Below are 21,395 nucleotides of genomic sequence, written 5' to 3' on the forward strand. Positions count from 1 at the left end.
TAAGAATGAGGTCATAACCCATGGGAAATAAGAAACAGACAAAATATCTACGAGTAAAAAATAATGACAATAATTGAAACTAAGAACGAGTTAAGTAACAGATTCAATACAATTCATACAACAGAGGCAGGCTGAAAAGAATGACATTGACTATAGCCAAAGACAGAGCGAGTAAAGGCTAGGAGATTTGAGAACAGAAACTGAAGGTCAGACACAGAGCTGGCTGGAGTTCCAAGGGAAGAACAGAGAGAAGAGGAAGAAGGGCTGAGAGTGTTCCAAATCGATGACACTCGTGATCCTGAAACCAAAAGTGCAAGTTCCAAGAAAGGTAAATAAAAACTTACACCAGCCTAGATAAACAAAGAGAAAATACTGTTTTTAAAACTAGAGAAGAAAGACATTCTACTTAAAGAACTGAGAGCAAAATTCTCAATAACAGAAAGAGGCCAGAAAACAATGGGATAATTAGGTTGACAATAAAAGGAGAGCAAAATGTATACCTGGCAACACTACCTAAGAGCCATGTGGGTCCATCAGTAAGGGAACAATATACCCATACATACTGGCTGCCCGCATGGCTCAGTGGTAAAGAACCTGCCTGCCAGTCCAAGAGATGTGGGTTCAATCCCAGGGTCAGGAAGATCCCCTGAAGAAGGGAATGGCAACCTATTCTTGCCTGGAAAAGTCCCACAGACAGAGGAGACTGGCAGGCTACAGACTATGGGGTCACAAAGAGTCGGACACGACTGAGTGACTAACACTTCTCAGACTGGCTTGTTTTGCTTGGTATACTCATTGAAGCTTCCTCCATGTCCTTTCATGGCTTGACAGTTCATTTCTTTTTGGTGCTGAGTAACAGTCCATTGTGTGAATGCACCATGGCTTTTTATCCCTTCCCTATAAGGGCTTGGATTCCAGGTTTGAGCACTTGTGAATAAAGTGCCATGGATGTCTGTGTTCAGGTTCTGTATGGACACAAGCTTTCAACACATGCTCACGCGTCATCTGTATCTTTGGTGGGGTGCGGTTTAGCTCTTTTGCCCACTTTTTGATCATGTTGTTTGTTTTCTTTCTGTTGTGTTTTAGGAGTTCCCTGCATAGTTTAGATAACAGAACTTTATCAGATATGCCTTCTGCAAATATTCTTCCTAAGCCTGTGGCTTGTCTTTTGTTCTCTAACAATCATTATATTTTAAGACAGAATATTTGATACTGGCTATGCCTATTGTCCACCAAATCCAGCTGGGTGTAAATGGAAAAAATGAGCAAGATAAAAATAAAAATATTGGCAGAAAAACAAAACAACAAAATATGCTAATGGATACTGTCATTCAAAAAATAGCTTCTACTTGTAAATAGACTGAAAAAATTAGGAATCCATTTGAACTCAGAAAATTGACATTATTCTTTAGCAAGTCAGATTTTTCCATGGTAGACATCCCAAAGTCATGGGGCACAGAGTAGCAGAAAGATAGCACGTATGGAAGCAGAATCACACAATACTGTTTGATAGTCTGTTGCCTGCAACCATCTTTTGAAAATTATTTTTAAAAATTTTCTAATTTCTTCCTAATGAAGAAGATTGTCTGCTTTATATTTGGGGGAAGATGTGAAGAATCAGCTTTAAATAAAACATTCTGTTCTTTCCAATTTATACATTTTAAATAATGAAGTTATTTAAAATGCTCAAGGTCCCACAGTTTTTACTTCTCTCACTTCTTAGGTTAACATTAAACATAATAATGAATTTCCAACACATCTCTCCTAAGTTTCTCGGAGAATCTTAAATTTAAAAAAAGGAATGACTGTTCAAAGCTTTAGAAATGACATAACCACCCCTTTCTTTTATATACCAGTGAAATAGTCTCACCGACAAAGATGTCTTTGGAGGAGATGAAAGATCTCCACCTGGAGGAGAAATACCTGCAACCAGAAACCAAGGAAGTGAACGGAATTCTCATGACCAAGATGATAAGCGATAACTGGGACAAAATCTGGAATTTCCAAGCCAAGCCTGATGACCTTCTCATTGCAACCTACGCAAAAGCAGGTAGCTTGAAGAAAGTTGAGGTGGGGGGCTTCAGCAGAGCCGGGATGCCTGGAGGTTCCTCAGATTTTAAAATTGCAGGTTTTCACCAGGGTCAGACGCTGGCTTCCCAGGTGGCACTAGTGGTAAAGAACCCACCTGCCAATGCAGGAGACAAAGGAGATGTGGGTCCAATACCTGGGTCAGGAATATCCCCTGGAGGGAAGGGCAACCTACTTCAGTATTCTTGCCTGGAGAATCCCATGGACAGAAGAGCCTGGGGGGCTACAATCGAGGGGTTGCAGAGTTGGACACAACTAAAGTGACTTAGCACACAGTTCCTGAAAAAATGAAAACCACTCTTATTGATGCACTCCAAACCCCCAGAGTCCATGAGCCTCCTTTTTATTTCGGTCCCTGATAGAGGAAGAAAAGGCCAGCCTCCCACAGAATCACATGAAAGCGCAGAGTCTTAGGAACAGCAGGAAGCTCCTAGGGGAAGCCTGTCCTCCCCAGGCTCTCCTGCACATGGAGATGGAGCTGGAACTGAGCGTTTTGCCCAATGGGAAAAGCGCAAGTGGTGTTAGTCCAAACCTGCATGCATACAGAGGGAAGGAATGGGGAGTGGGGAGGCGGTGGGGGTGAGGGAGGAGGTGGGCGTGGGGTGACACTTACAGAATCCTACAAAAGGGAGAGAAGCTTGTGGGGAGAACCAGAAGGGAAAAAGCAGAGAGGCCAGGCTCTGAAGCTAGAGGAGCAGAGACCTCACAACCCGGAGGGCTGGATGGAGTGTGAGATGGAACCCCCTGTTATGTATGTATCGTTCAAGCAGTAGGGCCAAGGAAGGCAGAAAATTTTTCAGCTGTAGCCAGCCTGGGAATGTCTCTCGGTGGCCAGTAGACGCTGCAAGAGGAGTCGGAGATGCTCAGAACCAGGAAGACTGCAGGGGGTGCCCCTGCCCCATGGTTCCTAACTGGCCATGTCACCATGCCTGTCTCTCCTCTGTAGCTCAGGATGCCTTCCCTAGCCTCACACTGCTCCTACCACACAGCACTGCCAACCAGGCCTGCTCAGAAAACTAGATGGTGGGGAGAGGGTGGGGTGGGGGGCCAGAAGTGGGGAGTGGCTCCTGCTTACTCCTATTGGAAGCTCTCAGTTTCTCAAAAATCATCTTTGTCTGGCTTGCATGTCTCTTGCTCAGATCTGAATTCAAATTGGCACTGCACCTCAGAGCAGAAATTTGTTCTCCCTTCACCTTGGAAATTATGCAGTCAACCCCCCAGACTCTCCCAGAACTCTCTCTGTAGCTGTGTTCTCCCACCTCCCCCACAGCCTCTCAATCCTCCCTACACCCACACCCCATCCCCCATCCCCTGCTTAAGCTTTCTAGCATGGGAATATGCCCACCTTAACCCTAGCTCTGAGGTTTCCTCCCTTGGATGCCCTGGCTTATTAACACAAGTGGACGCTCTCCTCCCCCTCTGACTGTTTCTCTCCAAAAGACCAGCTCAGCTGAGCCCACCTACCCATCCAGAGTGGGCTCCACTCCTCCTCTGAACTCCCAGGGCCCTTTGTACGGTCTTCATGGCTCTTACTGGAGACCTCTCAGTTATCTGTGTATTGTCTTATGTATCAGTGAGCGCCAGGCTTAGCTAAGAGTCAGGGGCAATAAATGCCTTTGATGTGAAAAGGAAAATGGACATGTGGTGGGTAGGGCACATGGGCTAGCTCTTTGCCCACCCACATGTCTGCATCCGTTAGGATTCAGTTTGGCTATATGTATCAGGAAACTCAAAAGTAAAAGCACTCTGGAGGTTAAAAGTCCAGGGCTAAAATGGCGGCTGTGCTGATCCTTAGAAACCCTGGGTCTTTGAACTTTCTGCTCCACCATCTACAGGCTTAGCTTTTGGTTTCATAGTCCAATATGACTGCTAGAGATCCAGCCATCACATGCATGTTCCAAACAGCAACACGGAGGCAGGAAGAAGGGAATGAGGTCATGTTCCTGCCCTTTAAAGACAGCTTCCCAAAATGTAATGGCATGGCCACCTTTAGCAGTAAGAAAGATTGAGAAAATAATCTTTTTATACAGTCTTTGGCTATGTGCTTGCATGCATGCTAAGTGGTTTCAGTCATGTCCAACTCTTTGTGACCCCATGGACTATAGCCTGTCAGCTCCTCTGTCCATGGGATTTTCCAGGCAAGAATACTGGAGTGGGTTGCCATGCCCTGCACCAGGGGACCTTCCCAACCCAGGGATCAAACCCACGTCTCTTGAGTCTCCTGCATTGGAAGGCAGGTTCTTTACCACTAGGACCATCTGGGCAGTCCAACCTTTAGCTATATGCTCTGCTAAAAATTAAGCATCTATTAACTTGAGAAAGATGGGGAGAATGGATATTAACTAGGCAAGAAGCAGTCTTCGGTGTATCGTATCTCCTCCAACAAGACTGGAAGCTTGTTGGAGTATGGACAGTATCTGCCTCAACTTTGTATCTCCTGACATTCCTTTGAGTCAATATTCTTTCTCTCAGGTTACACTTTTTAGGTTCAAAACCCTATGCCAGGTATGAGGTCTGAGGGACAAAGGGACAAAAGGCCAGCCCCTACTCAGTGGAGCTCTCAGTCTCACAAGAAGGCAGGTGTGGGGGAGACCTTGGCAGTGGGGACAGGGGCTCAGAGCAGAGGCCCATCCATCATGGGGGTCACGCAGGTGCTCAACGTAAGCAGAGGTAGGTTTTACTGAATATGGGAATAATTGACGAAGAATGGAGTTGCCCAGAGAGCAGGCAGAACTGAGGTTAAGTAACCCTTCCAGGCACCACCTGGACCCAGGAGATCGTGGACATGATCCAGAACGACGGGGATCTGCAGAAGTGCCAGCGGGCCAACACCTTTGACCGGCACCCTTTCATCGAGTGGGCGCTTCCCCCGCCCCTCAGCTCAGGTATGTGCCGCCTGGGCCTGTGGGGCTGTGGCCTCTGCTGGGAAGGAGTCTGAGGATGGTTTAGGTCAACATACCTCCGTCAGCTGTGAGAAAAGACCCCTCAGTCCCTCTGCTGAAATACGGACTGGGTGGCTTCAGACAGCACATCTCCTGCGATTTCTCAAGGACTCAAGACTAGGCAGGAACATTCCACACAGGGGAGGCAGGGTTGAGGACAGCTGGCCTCCAGTGACCAGGAACCTCACCCCTGGGTCAGGTCTGCCCACTCCGGGAGGACTGGCTTCTGCTGTGTTACAATTCTGACCTGTCTGCCAGGGATCCAAGTTAAATTATACATAGTCCCTCTGTTATTAATATCAACAAATGGTGTGCTTCACACCAAAGATACTAAGAAATGTAGGAGAGTGCACACTTGAAGAGCCGGCAACCAGTTAGGAATGGAGGGTGTGTTTTTTTAGATTTTTCTTCTAATTGGAGCATAATTGCTTTACAATATTGTGTTGGTTTCTGCCATACATCAGCCTGAATCAGCTATATGTATACATATGTCCCCTCCTTCTTGAACCTGTCTCCCAGCCCTATATCCCACCCCTCTAGGTAATCATGGAGCCTGGAGCTGAGTTCCCTGTGCTAAACAGCAGCTTCCCACTAGCTATCTATTTCACATATGGTCATGTATACATGTCAGTGCTCTCTCACTTCGTCCCATCCTCTCCTTCCCTCACTGTGTCCATAAGTCTGTAAGGGATTGCTTTTATAGAGTAAATAGCAGCAAAGAGTAGCTTTGCAGTAGGACCCAACCTGATGGTGAAAAGACAGAGACTTTGGACTCAAACAGTTCTGATTTGGATTCTTATCTGGACAACCTTGAGCACATTATTAAACCTCTCAAACTCTAATCATCCCTCATTTCTAAAAATACTGCCTGTTGAAAACCCATGATTGATTGAGCCAGTTATTCCAGCACCATCAGGCAAAAAAATTATCTTTTCTCACATCGAATTGCCTTGGCCCCTTCACAAAACTTGAATTTTACCTTCTACGTATGGGTTTCCCTGGTGGCTCACGTGATAAAGTATCTACCTGCAATGCAGGAGACCTGGTATCGATCTCTGGGTTGGGAAGATCTGCTGGAGAAGGGTATGACAACCCACTCCACTATTCTTGCCCGGAGAATTTCATGGACAGAGGAGCCTGGCAGGGGTCGCAAAAGAATGAGACGACTAAATGACTAACACACACACGCATATGGATGCATTCTGGATTTTCTGTTCTGCTCTTTTCCATTACGTGTCTCTCTTTGTGCCAATACCACACTGTTTGATGACTGTACTGTAGCTTTATATGAAAACATATAACTTGATGACACTGGGTGGGCCACCAGCCTAGGATGTAATTTGCAATGTGGAGTCGGGTGGAGGGTACCTGGCACATGGTGAGTGTGGCTCCAGATGCTGGCAAAACAACAGAAATATGGATGAGAAGTGTTAGTTGAGCAGTGCCCTTGTTGCAGGTCTGGATCTCGCCAACAAGATGCCTTCTCCGAGGACTCTGAAGACGCACCTGCCTGTTCAGATGCTCCCCCCTTCCTTCTGGAAAGAGAACGCAAAGGTAAGGACAGCTACACACACACACGAACAGAAGTCGCTCAGTCGTGTCCGACTCTTTGTGACCCCATGGATTGTAGCCCACCAGGCTCCTCCGTCTATGGGATTTTCCAGGCATGAATACTGGAGTGGGTTGCCGTTTCCTTCTCCAAGGACAGCTAAGCTTGATCCAAATACTCAGACTGTCTCCATCTAAGAGGAAACAACCCTGGACCTCAAAAGATAGGTGCCCGGTGCAGGTTCCAGTTGGGCAGTGAGCTGAGACCCCTCCCTGTACCCACCACTCCAGCCTGGATCCATCTTTCTCCCAGAATATTCCTTCTGGGTACCAGTAGACTAGACTCCAAGCAGCGCCATCCTCATCAACCATCAGCTGAGCCACGTTCACAGACAGTGAGCAACGAGGCAGGGCCCCTGCTTCCTGGGGAGGCAGTCATATCAGTGTGAATCCTCCAGGAGCCAAGCCAGGGCTGAGTAAGATGTGAAGGGGGTTTATTTAGGGAAAACCTGTGAGGGAAGAGGGAGATCCCAGAGGGTGGGGGGCCCAGGACCACATGTGGTGTCTGGAAATCATCTCCGTCATGGATAAGCTCCCAGCAAGAGCCATGCCTCTGTCCTCTATTTTTAAATTTTTGTTTTAGCAAATTGAGATCCTATAAATGCAGTGTACACTGAATGTACTAGTGTTTTGTTTTGTTTCTGATGTCAGCTTCATCAGTGAGTCTGAAAATCAGGCTTCTCCATCCATGGGATTTTCCATGCAAGAGTACTGGAGTGGGGTGCCATTGCCTTCTCCGAATGAAATACAGAATATACCCCAAATATCAGCTAAGAGATTTGCAAAGAAAAGTGTAACAAACATTTGCAGACTCAAATGCTTGTCTCGGCTGGACTGTCCATCTCTCTGTGGGCAGGCTACTTTGCAGACCCAACCACAGACCCTTCCATGCTCTGGGCTGAGCCCTTTCCAGGGGAGCTACACAGTCAAGGCTGTTTAGCCAAAACACTCTCTACTTAGCGCAAAGCTCGGAGATGCAATGTGAGTGGCTGCTTTTGAGTTTCTCTGCTCTGGTTTCCGTGGTGCTCCATCACCTCATCTCATCCATCTCCCATCAGAGGTGCCATAGGTTTCCATATATCAAATGCTATCACCTTATTTGCTGCCCTGAGATTACACCCAGATCACCATGACTTCGAAAACATCTTGATTTATTCCTACAGAGAGTTAACGTAATTTCAGTGCTCTAGAACGAATATTATTTCCAAATGATGTTTTTAGACTCAAAGTCAGAAGACACGCTAACATGTATTTTGTCATCAGATTAACAGCTTCTTTTTGAAACCAGGCCTTCTAAAATGTCACAGTCTCCATGACAGCACATTCTTTTATCTGCTGAGAACTGTGGATTGTTTGAGTAGGAGAAAGTGCGGGCGAGCTTAGTCCGAGCTTTTCCCATTATGATGGGGCAGGGAGCTAAATGGAGTTCCCCAAAGACACCTGCATCCCAGCCCCTCCCAAACCCTGCAAATGCACCTCACCTGTAGAGTGCACTTGGCAGGTGTGATTAAATCGAGCATCTTGAGACCGAAGATCTTATGGTTACCTGGACAGCCCTGAGCATCGTCACAAGGATCCTGATGGGAAGGAGGTGAGAAGGTGGAAGTACAACGTGAAGGATGTGACACCTGACACAGAAGTGGGGGCGATTCCAGGGCAGAGTTCATGCCCAGGCACACAGATGGCCTCAGGTTCCAGGAACTGCAGGGAAGTTTATCCCCTGCCCTGGAGCCAGCCCCACGGCCAGCTTGAATCCAATCCAGTGACCCTGAGCTCCAGACTGTAAGAGAGCCAACTTCTTGCTGTTTTAAGGCTCTCCACCTGTGGCAATTTGTCACAGCAGCAGCCAGAGACTCGCACAGATGGATTGCAGACTCAGAACATGTGAGTGTGTGGCCTTTGCTCCCACTTGGACATCTGACTCCAGACCGGATGCATTTCAGCAGGTCCCCATCCAGCTGGAGCTTCCCCGATTCTGATTACTCAGCTTCTATTTGCTTAAAAAAAAAATAAGTGATAACCAACATAAGCATTGAGAAATGTGTTTACTTGATCCTAAGACCTTGATGCTGGGCATCCCTTTGGGTTTTCCGAGAATGTTCATGGACACTGGAGGGCTGTTCAGTGGGAGGAAAGAGGCAAAGGGCAGGGTTCCTGCAGTGCTGGGCTCACAGGAGGAGCCAAGGCTGCAGGACCTGTGCTAATTTGATCAGATGGAAACACCTCCCCTCACCCCCTACCCAGGGGGACTGGTCTGCTGAGTATGCACAACACAGGGAACACGCTTGAGAAACCATCCATGGGCTCATCCCCCAGAGCGCCCTGCCTACTTTATGTCTCTACTTCTACATCTGACAGTTGATCCCACATGCAAAGGAATAAAATGGGACCACTCTCTCACACCAGACAAAAATGAACTCAAGATGGATCAAAGATCTGAATGGAAGACCTGGAACCACAAGATCCCTAGAAAAGAATACAGGTAGTACACTGTTTGATATCAGTCTCAACAATGATTTTCTTGGATTTGACATAAAAAGTAAAAATAAACAAGTGAGACTACATCAAACTAAAAAGCTTCTGCACAGTGAAGGAAACCACCAACATAAGAAAAAGACATTGTACAGGAGACAGAGATCACCATTCAGGTATGACCTAAATCAAATCCCTTCTGATTATACAGTGGAAGTGAGAAATAGATTTAAGGGCCTAGATCTGATAGATAGAGTGCCTGATGAACTATGGAAGGAGGTTCGTGACATTGTACAGGAGACAGGGATCAAGACCATCCCCATGGAAAAGAAATGCAAAAAAGCAAAATGGCTGTCTGGGGAGGTCTTACAAATAGCTGTGAAAAGAAGAGAAGTGAAAAGCAAAGGAGAAAAGGAAAGATATAAGCATCTGAATGCAGAGTTCCAAAGAATAGCAAGAAGAGATAAGAAAGCCTTCCTAAGCTACCAATGCAAAGAAATAGAAGAAAACAACAGAATGGGAAAGACTAGAGATGTCGTCAAGAAAATTAGAATACCAAGGGAACAGTTCATGCAAAGATGGGGTCAATAAAGGACAGAAATGGTATGGACCTGACAGAAGCAGAAGATATTAAGAAGAGGTGGCAAGAATACACAGAAGAACTGTACAAAAAAAGAGTTTCATGACCCAGATAATCACAATGGTGTGATCACTCACCTAGAGCCAGACATCCTGGAATGCAAGTCAAGTGGGCCATAGAAAGCATCACTATGAACAAAGCTAGTGGAGGTGATGGAATTCCAGTTGAGCTGTTTCAAATCCTGAAAGATGATGCTGTGAAAGTGCTGCACTCAATATGCCAGCAAATTTGGAAAACTCGGCAGTGGCCACAGGACTGGAAAAGGTCAGTTTTCATTCCAATCCCAAAGAAAGGCAATGCCGAAGAATGCTCAAACTACTGCACAATTGCACTCATCTCACACGCTAGTAAAGTAATGCTCAAAATTCTACAAGCCAGGCTTCAGCAGTACATGAACTGTGAACTTCCAAATGTGCAAGCTGGTTTTAGAAAAGGCAGAGGAACCAGAGATCAAATTGCCAACATCCGCTGGATCATGGAAAAAGCAAGAGAGTTCCAGAAAAACATCTATTTCTGCTTTATTGACTATGCCAAAGCCCTTGACTGTGTGGATCACAATAAGCTATGGCAAATTCTGAAAGAGATGGGAATACCAGACCACCTGATCTGCCTCTTGAGAAATTTGTATGCAGGTCAGGAAGCAACAGTTAGAACTGGACATGGAACAACAGACTGGTTCCAAATAGGAAAAGGAGTCCATCAAGGCTGTATATTGTCACCCTGTTTATTTAACTTATATGCAGAGTACATCATGAGAAACACTGGGCTGGAAGAAGCACAAGCTAGAATCAAGATTGCCAAGAGAATATCAATAACCTCAGATATGCAGATGACACCACCCTTATGGCACAAAGTGAAGAGGAACTAAAAAGCCTCTTGATGAAAGTGAAAGTGGAGAGTGAAAAAGTTGGCTTAAAGCTCAACATTCAGAAAACGAAGATCATGGCATCTGGTCCCATCACTTCATGGCAGATAGATGGGGAAACAGTGGAAGCAGTGTCAGACTTTATTTTTCTGGGCTCCAAAATCACTGCAGATGGTGATTGCAGCCATGAAATTAAAAGACGCTTACTCCTTGGAAGGAAAGTTATGACCAACCTGTATAGCATATTCAAAAGCAGAGATATTACTTTGCAACAAAAGTCCGTCCAGTCAAGGCTATGGTTTTTCCTGTGGTTATGTATGGATGTGAGAGTTGGACTGTGAAGAAAGCTGAGCGCTGAAGAATTGATGCTTTTGAACTGTGGTGTTGGAAAAGACTCTTGAGAGTCCCGTGGACTGCAAGGAGATCCAACCAGTCCATCCTAAAGGAGATCAGTCCTGGGTGTTCATTGGAAGGACTGATGGTGAAGCTGAAACTCCAATACTTTGGCCAGCTCATGCGAAGAGTTGACTCATTGGAAAAGACCCTGATGCTGGGAGGGATTGGGGGCAGGAGGAGAAGGGGACAACAGAGGATGAGGTGGCTGGATGGCGTCACTGACTCAATGGACATGAGTTTGAGTGAATTCCGGGAGTTGGTGATGAGCAGGGAGGCCTGGAGTGCTGCGATTCATGGGGTCGAAAAGAGTCGGACACGACTGAGCGACTGAACTGAACTGAACTGAGTGGGAGGAAATACTTGAAAATCCTATGTCTGATAAAAGGGTAATATACAAAGTATATGGAGAACGCACTCAACACAGAAGGAAAAAAGAAAAAAGCGAGCAATCTGTGGCTCTATCAAAATTGTAAACATATCTATCTGCGTCCTGCAATTCACAGTGCAGACTTGGTCACAAAATTTTCCAAAATACCTTTCTGGAAAAAAAAGGCCTTTACAGCACAGGGCAGCCGGGGTGGGGGGTGGGAGGAAGGGGAGTGGGACAAGCCCAGAAACAGCTCTGCCTCTCCCAGGAAGGGACAGGTCACCAGCAGCTCCAGTGGTAGATGTAGCACTGCACTGGGATCCCGCAATCTTATCAGGGATGATGGTCATTGTGAGGAGGCAATTCCTCGGGTGCTCAGAAGGCAGAGGCAGCCCTGCCCTACAAGTAGAGTAGACACCCTGCTCAGTGACAGCCAACGGGACCTTCCTCTCCTCACCTGAGTAACACCTCGGGGCCTCCCCTGTCCCAGAAATAGCAGAGGTAGCGTGACTGCAGCACTTGTCATGCTAAGCAGGACACCTGAGAGAAAGCGTGTGTTGTCCCTGACTCTGCTAAGACCACAGCTGTAATCAGAACTGTGCCAGGCAAACTGGAGACAGTCACAGAAAGCACAGGTCTAGTCACTCAGACAGGATGGTCCAAGACAGCAGTCCCTAGCCCTTCTGGAACCAGGGACCAATTTCGTGGAAGACAATTTTTCCACGGACCAGGGCGGAGAGCGGGGACGATGGTTTGGGGATGATTCAAGCGCATTACATTTTGTGCACCTTATTTCTGATCTAATGCTACTGATCCGACAGGAGGTACCAGTCTGAAGACCTGAGGTTGAGGAAAGTGAAAGTGTTAGTCGCTCAGTGTCTAGCTCTTTGCAACTCTATGGACTGTAGCCCCCAGGCTCTTCTGTCCATGGGAGTCTCCAGGCAAGAATACTGGAGTGGGTATTCATTCCCTTCTCCAGAGGCTGTTTCTGACCCAGGGACTGAACCTGAGTCTCCCACATTTCAGGCAGATTCTTTACCATCTGAGCCACCAGAGAAGCCCCCAAGAATACTGGAATGGGTAGCCATTCCCTTTTCCAAGGGATCTTCCCAACCCAGGTCCATCTAACAACACAGGCTAAGGTCTACGGTCTAAGTCCTTCAAACAACACGGGCTCTTCCCGAACAGTGACCTTTCCTGTATTATTTCCTCTGTGTCCATCCCTTTCTTGGCTGACTGCAGATCATCTACGTGGCCAGGAATGCCAAGGACTGCCTGGTATCCTATTACCATTTCTCAAGAATGAATAAGATGGTGCCAGACCCTGGCTCCTGGGAGGAGTATGTTGAGACCTTCAAAGCTGGGAAAGGTGAGCGAAAGGAAACTGAGGTCCACGCCTCCGTTTTTACCCTCCCACATATCAGAGAGGCATGGTTTCTGCTGAGCGACTGGGCTGCTCGAGGTTCTGGGAGGACACAGGTGTCGCCCAGACAGGGTTACTGTTCAGGGGTTACTGTCCCGAGGTCACAGTAAGATGCTACTTAGAACACTGTGGGTGGAGGGTCACAAACTCACAGGTGATGATGCAGGATCCAGGGGTGTGGCCAGGTGCTGAGGCAGTTCCTAGGGAGACAGTCAGCCACAGGGAGCTGCAGGGAAAGAATCACCCTGCACACCCCCCTGGCCCTGGGTGGGACACAGAAGACAGAGGATCCAGTGACACTGACCACAGGGTCAACCTCGCAGGGGGAGGAGGGTGGGGGTGGCTCGGGGGCCAGGGGAGGACACTGTGCACCCCCTCCCCCCATTCTCCATCACAGAGACTAAAGGGGCCCAAACATCTGGTCACTGGGATTCTTCAGAATGGATTCACAGCTTCTCTTCACAGTCAGCCTGTGTTGTTCAGTTGCTCAGTCGTGTCTGACTCTTTGCGATCCCATGGACTGCAGCATACCAGGCTTCCCTATCCTTCACCATCCCACAGAGTTTGTTCAAATTCATGTCCATTCACCTGGTGATGCCATCCAACCATCTTATCCTCTGTCACCATCTTCTCCTCCTGCCCTAAATCTATCCCAGAGTCAGGGTCTTTTCCAGTGTGTCAGCTCTTTGCATCATGTGGCCAAAGTATTGGACCTTCCAATGAATATTCAGAATTGATTTCATTTAGAATTGACAGGTTTGATCCCTTTGCAGTCCAATGGACTCTCAACAGTCTTCTCCAACACCACAGTTAGAAAGCATCAATTCTTTCGCCCTCAGCCTTCCTTATGGTCCAACTCTCACATCTGTACATGACTACTGGAAAAACCATAGCTTTGACTATACGGGCCTTTGTTCCCTTAATCAGTATGTTGGGGAACAGTATTTATCTCAAAACGCTGGTCTGGCCCCACGCGGTGATGTAAGGGGAACACAGACCTGCCCCCTGCCCTGGGGACAGTTTCTCATAGGGGAATAAGTTCAAGGGTGGGAACAGAAGCCACAGAATCCAGGGTACTTTTTATCAACTCCCTAAATAGATCAGATCAGATCAGATCAGATCAGTCGCTCCGTCGTGTCCGACTCTTTGCGACCCCATGAATCACAGCACGCCAGGCCTCCCTGTCCATCACCAACTCCCGGAGTTCACTCAGACTCACGTCCATTGAGTCAGTGATGCCATCCAGCCATCTCATCCTCTGTCGTCCCCTTCTCCTCTTGCCCCCAATCCCTCCCAGCATCAGAGTCTTTTCCAATGAGTCAACACTTCGCATGAGGTGGCCAAAGTACTGGAGTTTCAGCTTTAGCATCATTCCTTCCAAAGAAATCCCAGGGCTGATCTCCTTCAGAATGCACTGCTTGGATCTCCTTGCAGTCCAAGGGACTCTCAAGAGTCTTCTCCAACACCGCAGTTCAAAAGCATCAATTCTTTGGCGCTCAGCCTTCTTCACAGTCCAACTCTGAAATCCATACATGACCACAGGGAAAACCATAGCCTTGACTACACGAAATATATATATACATATAAAAAAAAATCCCTGTCTCTGCAAATAAGAATTCTAGTTGTGTTTTTCAAATGTCCTCTTTTATTTGAGACGCCAGTGCTTATTTCAGAAGCTTCAGGTTAATACTGACACCCACTTCTGTCTCCCTCCCGTCAGTGCTGTGGGGCTCCTGGTACGACCACGTGAAGGGCTGGTGGCACGCCAAGGACCAACATCGCATCCTCTACCTCTTCTACGAGGACATGAAGGAGGTGAGGGCCATGAGACCACCGCCGCTTCCAGCCGTGTCCTTGAGGGGATCAAACTATAGTCACACCTACTGACCACACCAGGCCTCTCTCCCTGGTGCCCTGTCCAACTCAGCTTTATCCTCAAATGATGCAACTACTTTTTCTTTTTTTCTCTCTTGTTTTCTTTTTTCTTTCTCCAATCTTTATTTTTTCCTTAATATATTTATTTTATTGAAGTAGAGTTGACACTGTTCCAAGTGCACAGCAAGGTGATTCAGTTATACATATACACATATATTATTTTCAGATTATCTGCCATTATAGGTTATGACAAGATATTGACTACAGTTCCCTGTGCTATCCCTCTGTTGCTCATTGCATCTCTGTTTTTTACTTAGAAATCTAGCATTCTATTCATACTAAGTCATATAATACTATTCATACTGTCATATTCATACTAATAAGTGAAATCAAAATGTCATACATTTTTTCCTAAAAAATCTTCCAACTTTGTTTCTGATCACAATTTTCAGATGATCCTCCACTTAGGAAGTCTCACGCACTTTTACAATTTGATTAATCCTGCCACTTACGAACCATGTTTCTTCACCTACAAAATGCAAATCAGCTCTTTTTGTGCCTCAGGATATTACCGGGAAGATTTAGAAGATGACTTGTAAAGCTCCTGGCATCCACACTCCAAACCCACTCCACACACTGAAGTTTAGTCCACACACATGCTGGCAGGCCTGGTCCCATGTGGTTCCACTCATCGAGTGTCAAGGGCATCACCCGGTCACTCTCGCACCCAGGGATCAGTGCCCTAGAATTACAAAACCACCCCTGGGCCCTTGCTGAGAGGTTCTCTGGAAGCTAGTCAGACTCCAAAGGTCCTTCCTCTGCATGTCTGTGATTAGAAAGAACAGGCCACAAGGGCTTTCGTTCCTGGGTCAGTGTGAGGTCCCCTAATTCAGCCTCTGACAGACCTTGTGTTTAACTTGCAGACACTGTGCCATCTCTGGTCCTAGAGTCACTCCCCTCTTTCTGTCCCTCTGTGTTTCTTCCTCCAGGGGACATACTCCCTGCCCTGAAGCCCGTGCTCACCCTGCACGTGTGCACGCGGGCAGGACGTTTCCGGATGGGTGTCACAGGGCTGTGCTCATGTTTCTCTCCCCTCCTTCTCGGTCAGCCTCCCTGGGGCTAGGAGAGCCCTCATGTCTATGTCCTTCCTTCCCAAGACCGTCCAGCGCCATCCACAGTCATTCCCCCAAGGAAGACACATCGACTATAATTGAGCTGCTCCCTTAAGTCGTCCCTCCCCAAACAGTTTGCCTAACAGAACATCACCCCTTCGTGGAAAACCCCCAACTACTTGACTTTTTGTGACTGTTCCACATACAGGATCCAAGGCGGGAAATTCGGAAGATCCTGAAGTTTCTGGAGAAAGAGGTGTCAGAGGAAGTTCTGGACAAAATCATCCATCACACGTCCTTTGAGGTCATGAAGGAGAACCCGATGGCCAACTATACCACGCTGCCCACCAGCATCATGGACCACTCCATCTCCCCCTTCATGAGGCGAGGTACACAAGGGAGGGATGGAGAGAGGGAGCGAGGGAGGCCACACGCTCAGAGGTTGGACAGGACTCCAGCCCCTTTCTGTTTCCCAGTCATGCTTCCGGCTCCCGCACTTGTGCTGTTGGCAACACTCCCAACAGTGTCTGAGGAGCAGACCCCATAATCCGCCCTGTGCCAGCCCCTGGGTGCATCCTCACCCAACCCCCTCCCCAGACTCACTGAGGTTTCGCCTCCTTGCAGGAATGCCTGGGGACTGGAAGAACTACTTCACGGTGGCTCAGAATGAGGATTTTGACAAGGACTACGAGAGGAAGATGGCTGGGAGCACCCTGACCTTCCGCACGGCCCTCTGAGTTTCAGGACCCAGCGAGGCCTCCTCACTGACTTTAGACATGTGAGCCTCACCATCAGGATGCTGAAAACAATGACTCCCTCCCTTTCGTCCTGACCTTTGCATGCTGTCTGCAGATCCCATGTCCCAAGATACACAAAATGCAATCAAACGCTGAGTAGAAAGAAGTTTTAAGTTAAATTGCTCGGTGGTTCACAGAGGCTCAGCCATGTAAGGAGCTGGAGCAAAGTAAATGCACGACTTAATCCCAACATTAAATCACAGCACCTGGTGAGCCTCCCAGGGTCAAGGCTGGAGGAAAGAGAAAAAAGGGCCAGCCCAGAGCTTCAACACAAGAGAGATGCAAAGAGATGAGGAGTGGGCCCTGGAGAACATGAGAGGGATCAGGTCTTATCCCCTGAGGTCCAGAGCGAGAGCCTGAGAGGGCCTCACTCACAGAGACTCCAGGCCTCGAGGCTCAGGGCCTAGAGGGGTGCGAGGAGTGGGGTCTGAGGCTCAGACTGAGACACAGATGGTCCCAAGTCCAGGGACCGAACCATAAGGATCTCAGAGCAAATATAGGCCAGAAAACCAGGGAGGCTTTATTGATAAATTCCAGGTAGACTTCTTGGAGAGAGGAAAGAAGCCCTGAATTAGCCCAAGAGAAATGAAATAGAAGAGAACAGCCAGCACCATGGGCACCTACCTCCAGGACAAGGTGATTGTCCTGTCTCTGGAGGAATCAGCACCGTGTTATTCCTTGTAGACAGATGCTCTTAGAATTTTCAGGAAGGCTGAGTCTTTTAGTTTCATATGTCCTGATTCTCCTTGTTAAAGCCTGCTCAAGGAAGCGTCCACCCTCATTCACACAGGTTGTACTAAGGTCAGTGCTTTGTTTTAAAAGAGAGTCAGGAAATAGATAACTAATGAGAACCTCCTCTACAGCTCAGGGAGCTCTACTCAATACTCTGTAATAGCCTATATGGGAATATAATCTAAAAAGAGTGGATATATTCCCTTTGTTGTGTACCTGAAACTAACCCAACATTGCAAATCAACTAGACCTTAATAAAAAAAATTTTTTAAATAGATGTGTCAAAAAAACAAGTAAAGAAAAGAAAGAAAGTTGGGAAGTTTCCCTCTGTAGGCGTGCCGCTTTCACGTCAGGTGCCACCTCCTCCTCCAAGGACCTGAGTCAGCAGCCTGTGCTCTTTCACCTTCTAAGCAAGCTTGCAAATCATTAACCACAGGACAGATAATCCTGTGTGTGTGTGTGTGTGCCTGCTCCCCAACACATGGCCTCTCGGGTGGAACCACGGGGAACCCACTCCCCGTGGGGCAGAGGGAGGGGGCCCAGCTGGTGGGGGTCCCAGGATAGCACGTCCCCTACTCAGGGCACAAGCCCTTCTGTGATGGGGAGGACAGGCACAGACCTGGGTTAGGTCTGAGCCGAGGGACTGAGATACAGCACCTAGAGAAGACAGAGGTGAATGCCCCCATGCCATGAGAATTCACACTGAGGTTTGCTGAGCCCCTCAACCCCCAGAAGCATGTTTAGTTTTCTGAAGATGTTCCTTTATAAACAGCTCTGGGGCATTCAGGTTGGTATGCAGTTATGTCCATGAAAGTGTTAGTTTCTCAGTCATGTCCGACTCTTTGCAACCCCATGGACTACACTCCACCAGACTCCTCTCTCCATGGGATTTTCCAGGTAAGAATATTGGACTGGGTTTCATGCCCTCCTCCAGGGGATCTTCCCAACGCAGGGTTTGAACCCACATGTTCTGTGTCTCCTGTATTGGAGGGCAGGTTCTTTACCAATGAGCCACCTGGGAAAACAGTTTTCTCTACATGGATCTAAAATTGAAAAAACCACTTTGAAATCATGAAGCAATCTGAACAATCTTCACACAGGACGGCTGTCCACTTCCAGTGAGAGGTCTTGGACGTCAGCATTGTTTCTGGAAATCGTGACCAGTGTGTCAGCTGTCAGCAGGGAGAGCAGGTACCACCGTCAACTAGTCCCCAGGCATTTGCTTTTCTATTCTCCACAGGTGAATTCCACCAAACATTTATTTTGCTTACTTTTTTATTTTATATTGGAATTGATTAATGGGGCTTCTCAAGTGGTGCTACTTATTTATTTAGTAAAGAACCCATCTGCCAATGCAGGACACACAAGAGGCACAGGTTTGATCCCTGGGGGAGGGTACAGCAACCCACTCCAGTATTCTTGCCTGAAGAATCCCCTGGACAGAGGAGCTACAGTCCAAAGAGTCAGACACGACTGAGCGAGTGACCATGCACCTGGCTGCGTGGGCCCAGGAGGGCCTAGAGGAGCTGTCCCACGTTGAAGGTCAGGAAGGGCAGCGGTGAGGAGATACCCCTCGTCCAAGGTAAGGAGCAATGGCTGCGCTTTGCTGGAGCAGCCGTGAACAGATACCCCACGCCCAAGGTAAGAGAAACCCAAGTAAGACGGTAGCTGTTGCAAGAGGGCATCCGAGGGCAAACACACTGAAACCATACTCACAGAAAACTAGTCAATCTAATCACACTAGGACCACAGCCTTGTCTAACTCAATGAAACTAAGCCATGCCTGTGGGGCAACTCAAGACGGGCGGGTCATGGTGGAGAGATCTGACAGAATGTGGTCCACTGGAGAAGAGAATGGCAAACCACTTCAATATTCTTGCCTTGAGAACCCCATGAACAGTATGAAAAGGCAAAATGATAGGATACTGAAAGAGAAACTCCCCAGGTCAGTAGGTGCCCAATATGCTACTGGAGATCAGTGGAGAAATAACTCCAGAAAGAATGAAGGGATGGAGCCAAAGCAAAAAGAATACCCTGCTGTGGATGTGACTGGTGATAGAAGCAAAGTCTGATGCTGTAAAGAGCAATATTGCATAGGAACCTGGAATGTCAGGTCCATGAATCAAGGCAAATTGGAAGTGGTCAAACAAGAGATGGCAAGAGTGAATGTCGACATTCTAGGAATCAGCGAACTCAAATGGACTGGAATGGGTGAATTCAACTCAGATGACCGTTATATCTACTACTGCAGGCAGGAATCCCTCAGAAGAAATGGAGTGGCCATCATGGTCAACAAAAGAGTACGAAATGCAGTACTTGGATGCAATCTCAAAAACAACAGAATGGTCTCTGTTCATTTCCAAGGCAAACCACTCAATATCACAGTAATCCAAGTCTATGCCCCAACCAGTAACGCTGAAGAACCTGAAGTTGAACAGTTCTATGAAGACCTACAAGACCTTTTAGAACTAACACCCAAAAAAGATGTCCTTTTCATTATAGGGGACTGGAATGCAAAAGTAGGAAGTCAAGAAACACCTGGAGTAACAGGCAAATTTGGCCTTGGAATACGGAATGAAGCAGGGCAAAGACTGATAGAGTTTTGCCAAGAAAATGCACTGGTCATAGCAAACACCCTCTTCCAACAACACAAGAGAAGACTCTATACATGGACATCACCAGATGGTCAACACCGAAATCAGATTGATTATATTCTTTGCAGCCAAAGATGGAGAAGCTCTACACAGTCAGCAAAAACAAGACCAGGAGCTGACTGTGGCTCAGACCATGAACTCCTTATTGCAAAATTCAGACTTAAACTGAAGAAAGTAGGGAAAACCACTAGACCATTCAGGTATGACCTAAATCAAATCCCTTATGATTATACAGTGGAAGTGAGAAATAGATTTAAGGGACTAGATCTGATAGACAGAGTGCCTGATGAACTATGGAAGGAGGTTCGTGACATTGTACAGGAGACAGGGATCAAGACCATCCCCATGGAAAAGAAATGCAAAAAAGCAAAATGGCTGTCTCGGGAGGCCTTACAAATAGCTGTGAAAAGAAGAGAAGTGAAAAGCAAAGGAGAAAAGGAAATATATAAGCATCTGAATGCAGAGTTCCAAAGAATAGCAAGAAGCGATAAGAAAGCCTTCCTAAGCGACCAGTGCAAAGAAATAGAGGAAAACAACAGAATGGGAAAGACTAGGGATCTCTTCAAGAAAATCAGAGATACCAAAGGAACATTTCATGCAAAGATGGGCTCGATAAAGGACAGAAATGGTATGGCCCTAACAGAAGCAGAAGATATTAAGAAGAGGTGGCAAGAATACACAGAAGAACTGTGCAAAAAAGATCTTCACGACCCAGATAATGACGATGGTGTGATCACTCACCTAGAGCCAGACATCCTGGAATGTGAAGTCAAGTGGGCCTTAGAAAGCATCACTACGAACAAAGCTAGTGAAGGTGATGGAATTCCAGTTGAGCTATTCCAAATCCTAAAAGATGATGCTGTGAAAGTGCTGCACTCAATATGCCAGCAAATTTGGAAAACTCAGCAGTGGCCACAGGACTGGAAATTGTCAGTTTTCATTCCAATCCCAAAGAAAGGCAATGCCAAAGAACGCTCAAATGACTGCACAATTGCACTCATCTCACACACTAGTAAAGTAATGCTCAAAATTCTACAAGCCAGGCTTCAGCAATATGTGAACCGTGAACTTCCTGATGTTCAAGCTGGTTTTGGAAAAGGCAGAGGAACCAGAGATCAAATTGCCAACATCCGCTGGATCATGGAAAAAGCAAGAGAGTTCCAGAAAAACATCTATTTCTGCTTTATTGACTATGCCAAAGCCTTTGACTGTGTGGATCACAATAAATTGTGGGAAATTCTGAAAGAGATGGGAATACCAGACCACCTGATATGCCTCTTGAGAAATTTGTATGCAGGTCAGGAAGCAACAGTTAGAACTGGACATGGAACAACAGACTGGTTCCAAATAGGAAAAGGAGTCCATCAAGGCTGTATATTGTCACCCTGTTTATTTAACTTATATGCAGAGTACATCATGAGAAA

The 21,395-nt window shown here is 47.0% G+C and overlaps 1 protein-coding gene and 1 long non-coding RNA gene across 2 annotated transcripts; one reads left to right on the forward strand and one right to left on the reverse strand.

Annotated features, from left to right (window-relative positions):
• The first annotated feature begins 1,878 nt into the window (after positions 1-1,878).
• On the forward strand, positions 1,879-16,675 carry LOC147363224 (sulfotransferase 1C1). The gene is made up of 7 exons (XM_086326686.1): positions 1,879-2,050; positions 4,845-4,977; positions 6,473-6,584; positions 12,621-12,747; positions 14,522-14,616; positions 15,997-16,177; positions 16,413-16,675. The coding sequence occupies exons 1-7, from the start codon at positions 1,879-1,881 to the stop codon at positions 16,523-16,525; spliced, it is 933 nt and encodes a 310-aa protein (XP_086182812.1). The 3' UTR covers positions 16,526-16,675.
• On the reverse strand, positions 6,223-17,383 carry LOC147363225 (uncharacterized). Its single transcript, XR_015136836.1, has 3 exons — positions 17,210-17,383; positions 8,120-8,635; positions 6,223-6,565 (listed from the first exon to the last, which is right to left on the reverse strand). It is a non-coding gene; the product is annotated as an uncharacterized LOC147363225 (long non-coding RNA).
• Positions 17,384-21,395: the final 4,012 nt, after the last annotated feature.

Source organism: Bos grunniens, chromosome 11 (assembly GCF_055505025.1).
Source record: "Bos grunniens cultivar Pamir isolate PY7600 chromosome 11, Bosgru_T2T1.0, whole genome shotgun sequence".
In the NCBI taxonomy this organism is placed as follows: domain Eukaryota; kingdom Metazoa; phylum Chordata; class Mammalia; order Artiodactyla; family Bovidae; genus Bos; species Bos grunniens.

What these genes read in the sequence shown, in the direction of transcription:
- LOC147363224 (XM_086326686.1), top strand. Translation starts at nt 1,879, where the DNA reads ATGTCTTTGGAGGAGATGAAAGATCTCCACCTGGAGGAGAAATACCTG. An exon ending in CCGCCCCTCAGCTCAGGTAT is followed by an intron (nt 4,978 to 6,472) that starts GTGCCGCCTGGG and finishes TTAGTTGAGCAG; the next exon opens with TGCCCTTGTTGCAGGTCTGG. An exon ending in GACCTTCAAAGCTGGGAAAG is followed by an intron (nt 12,748 to 14,521) that starts GTGAGCGAAAGG and finishes CCCTCCCGTCAG; the next exon opens with TGCTGTGGGGCTCCTGGTAC.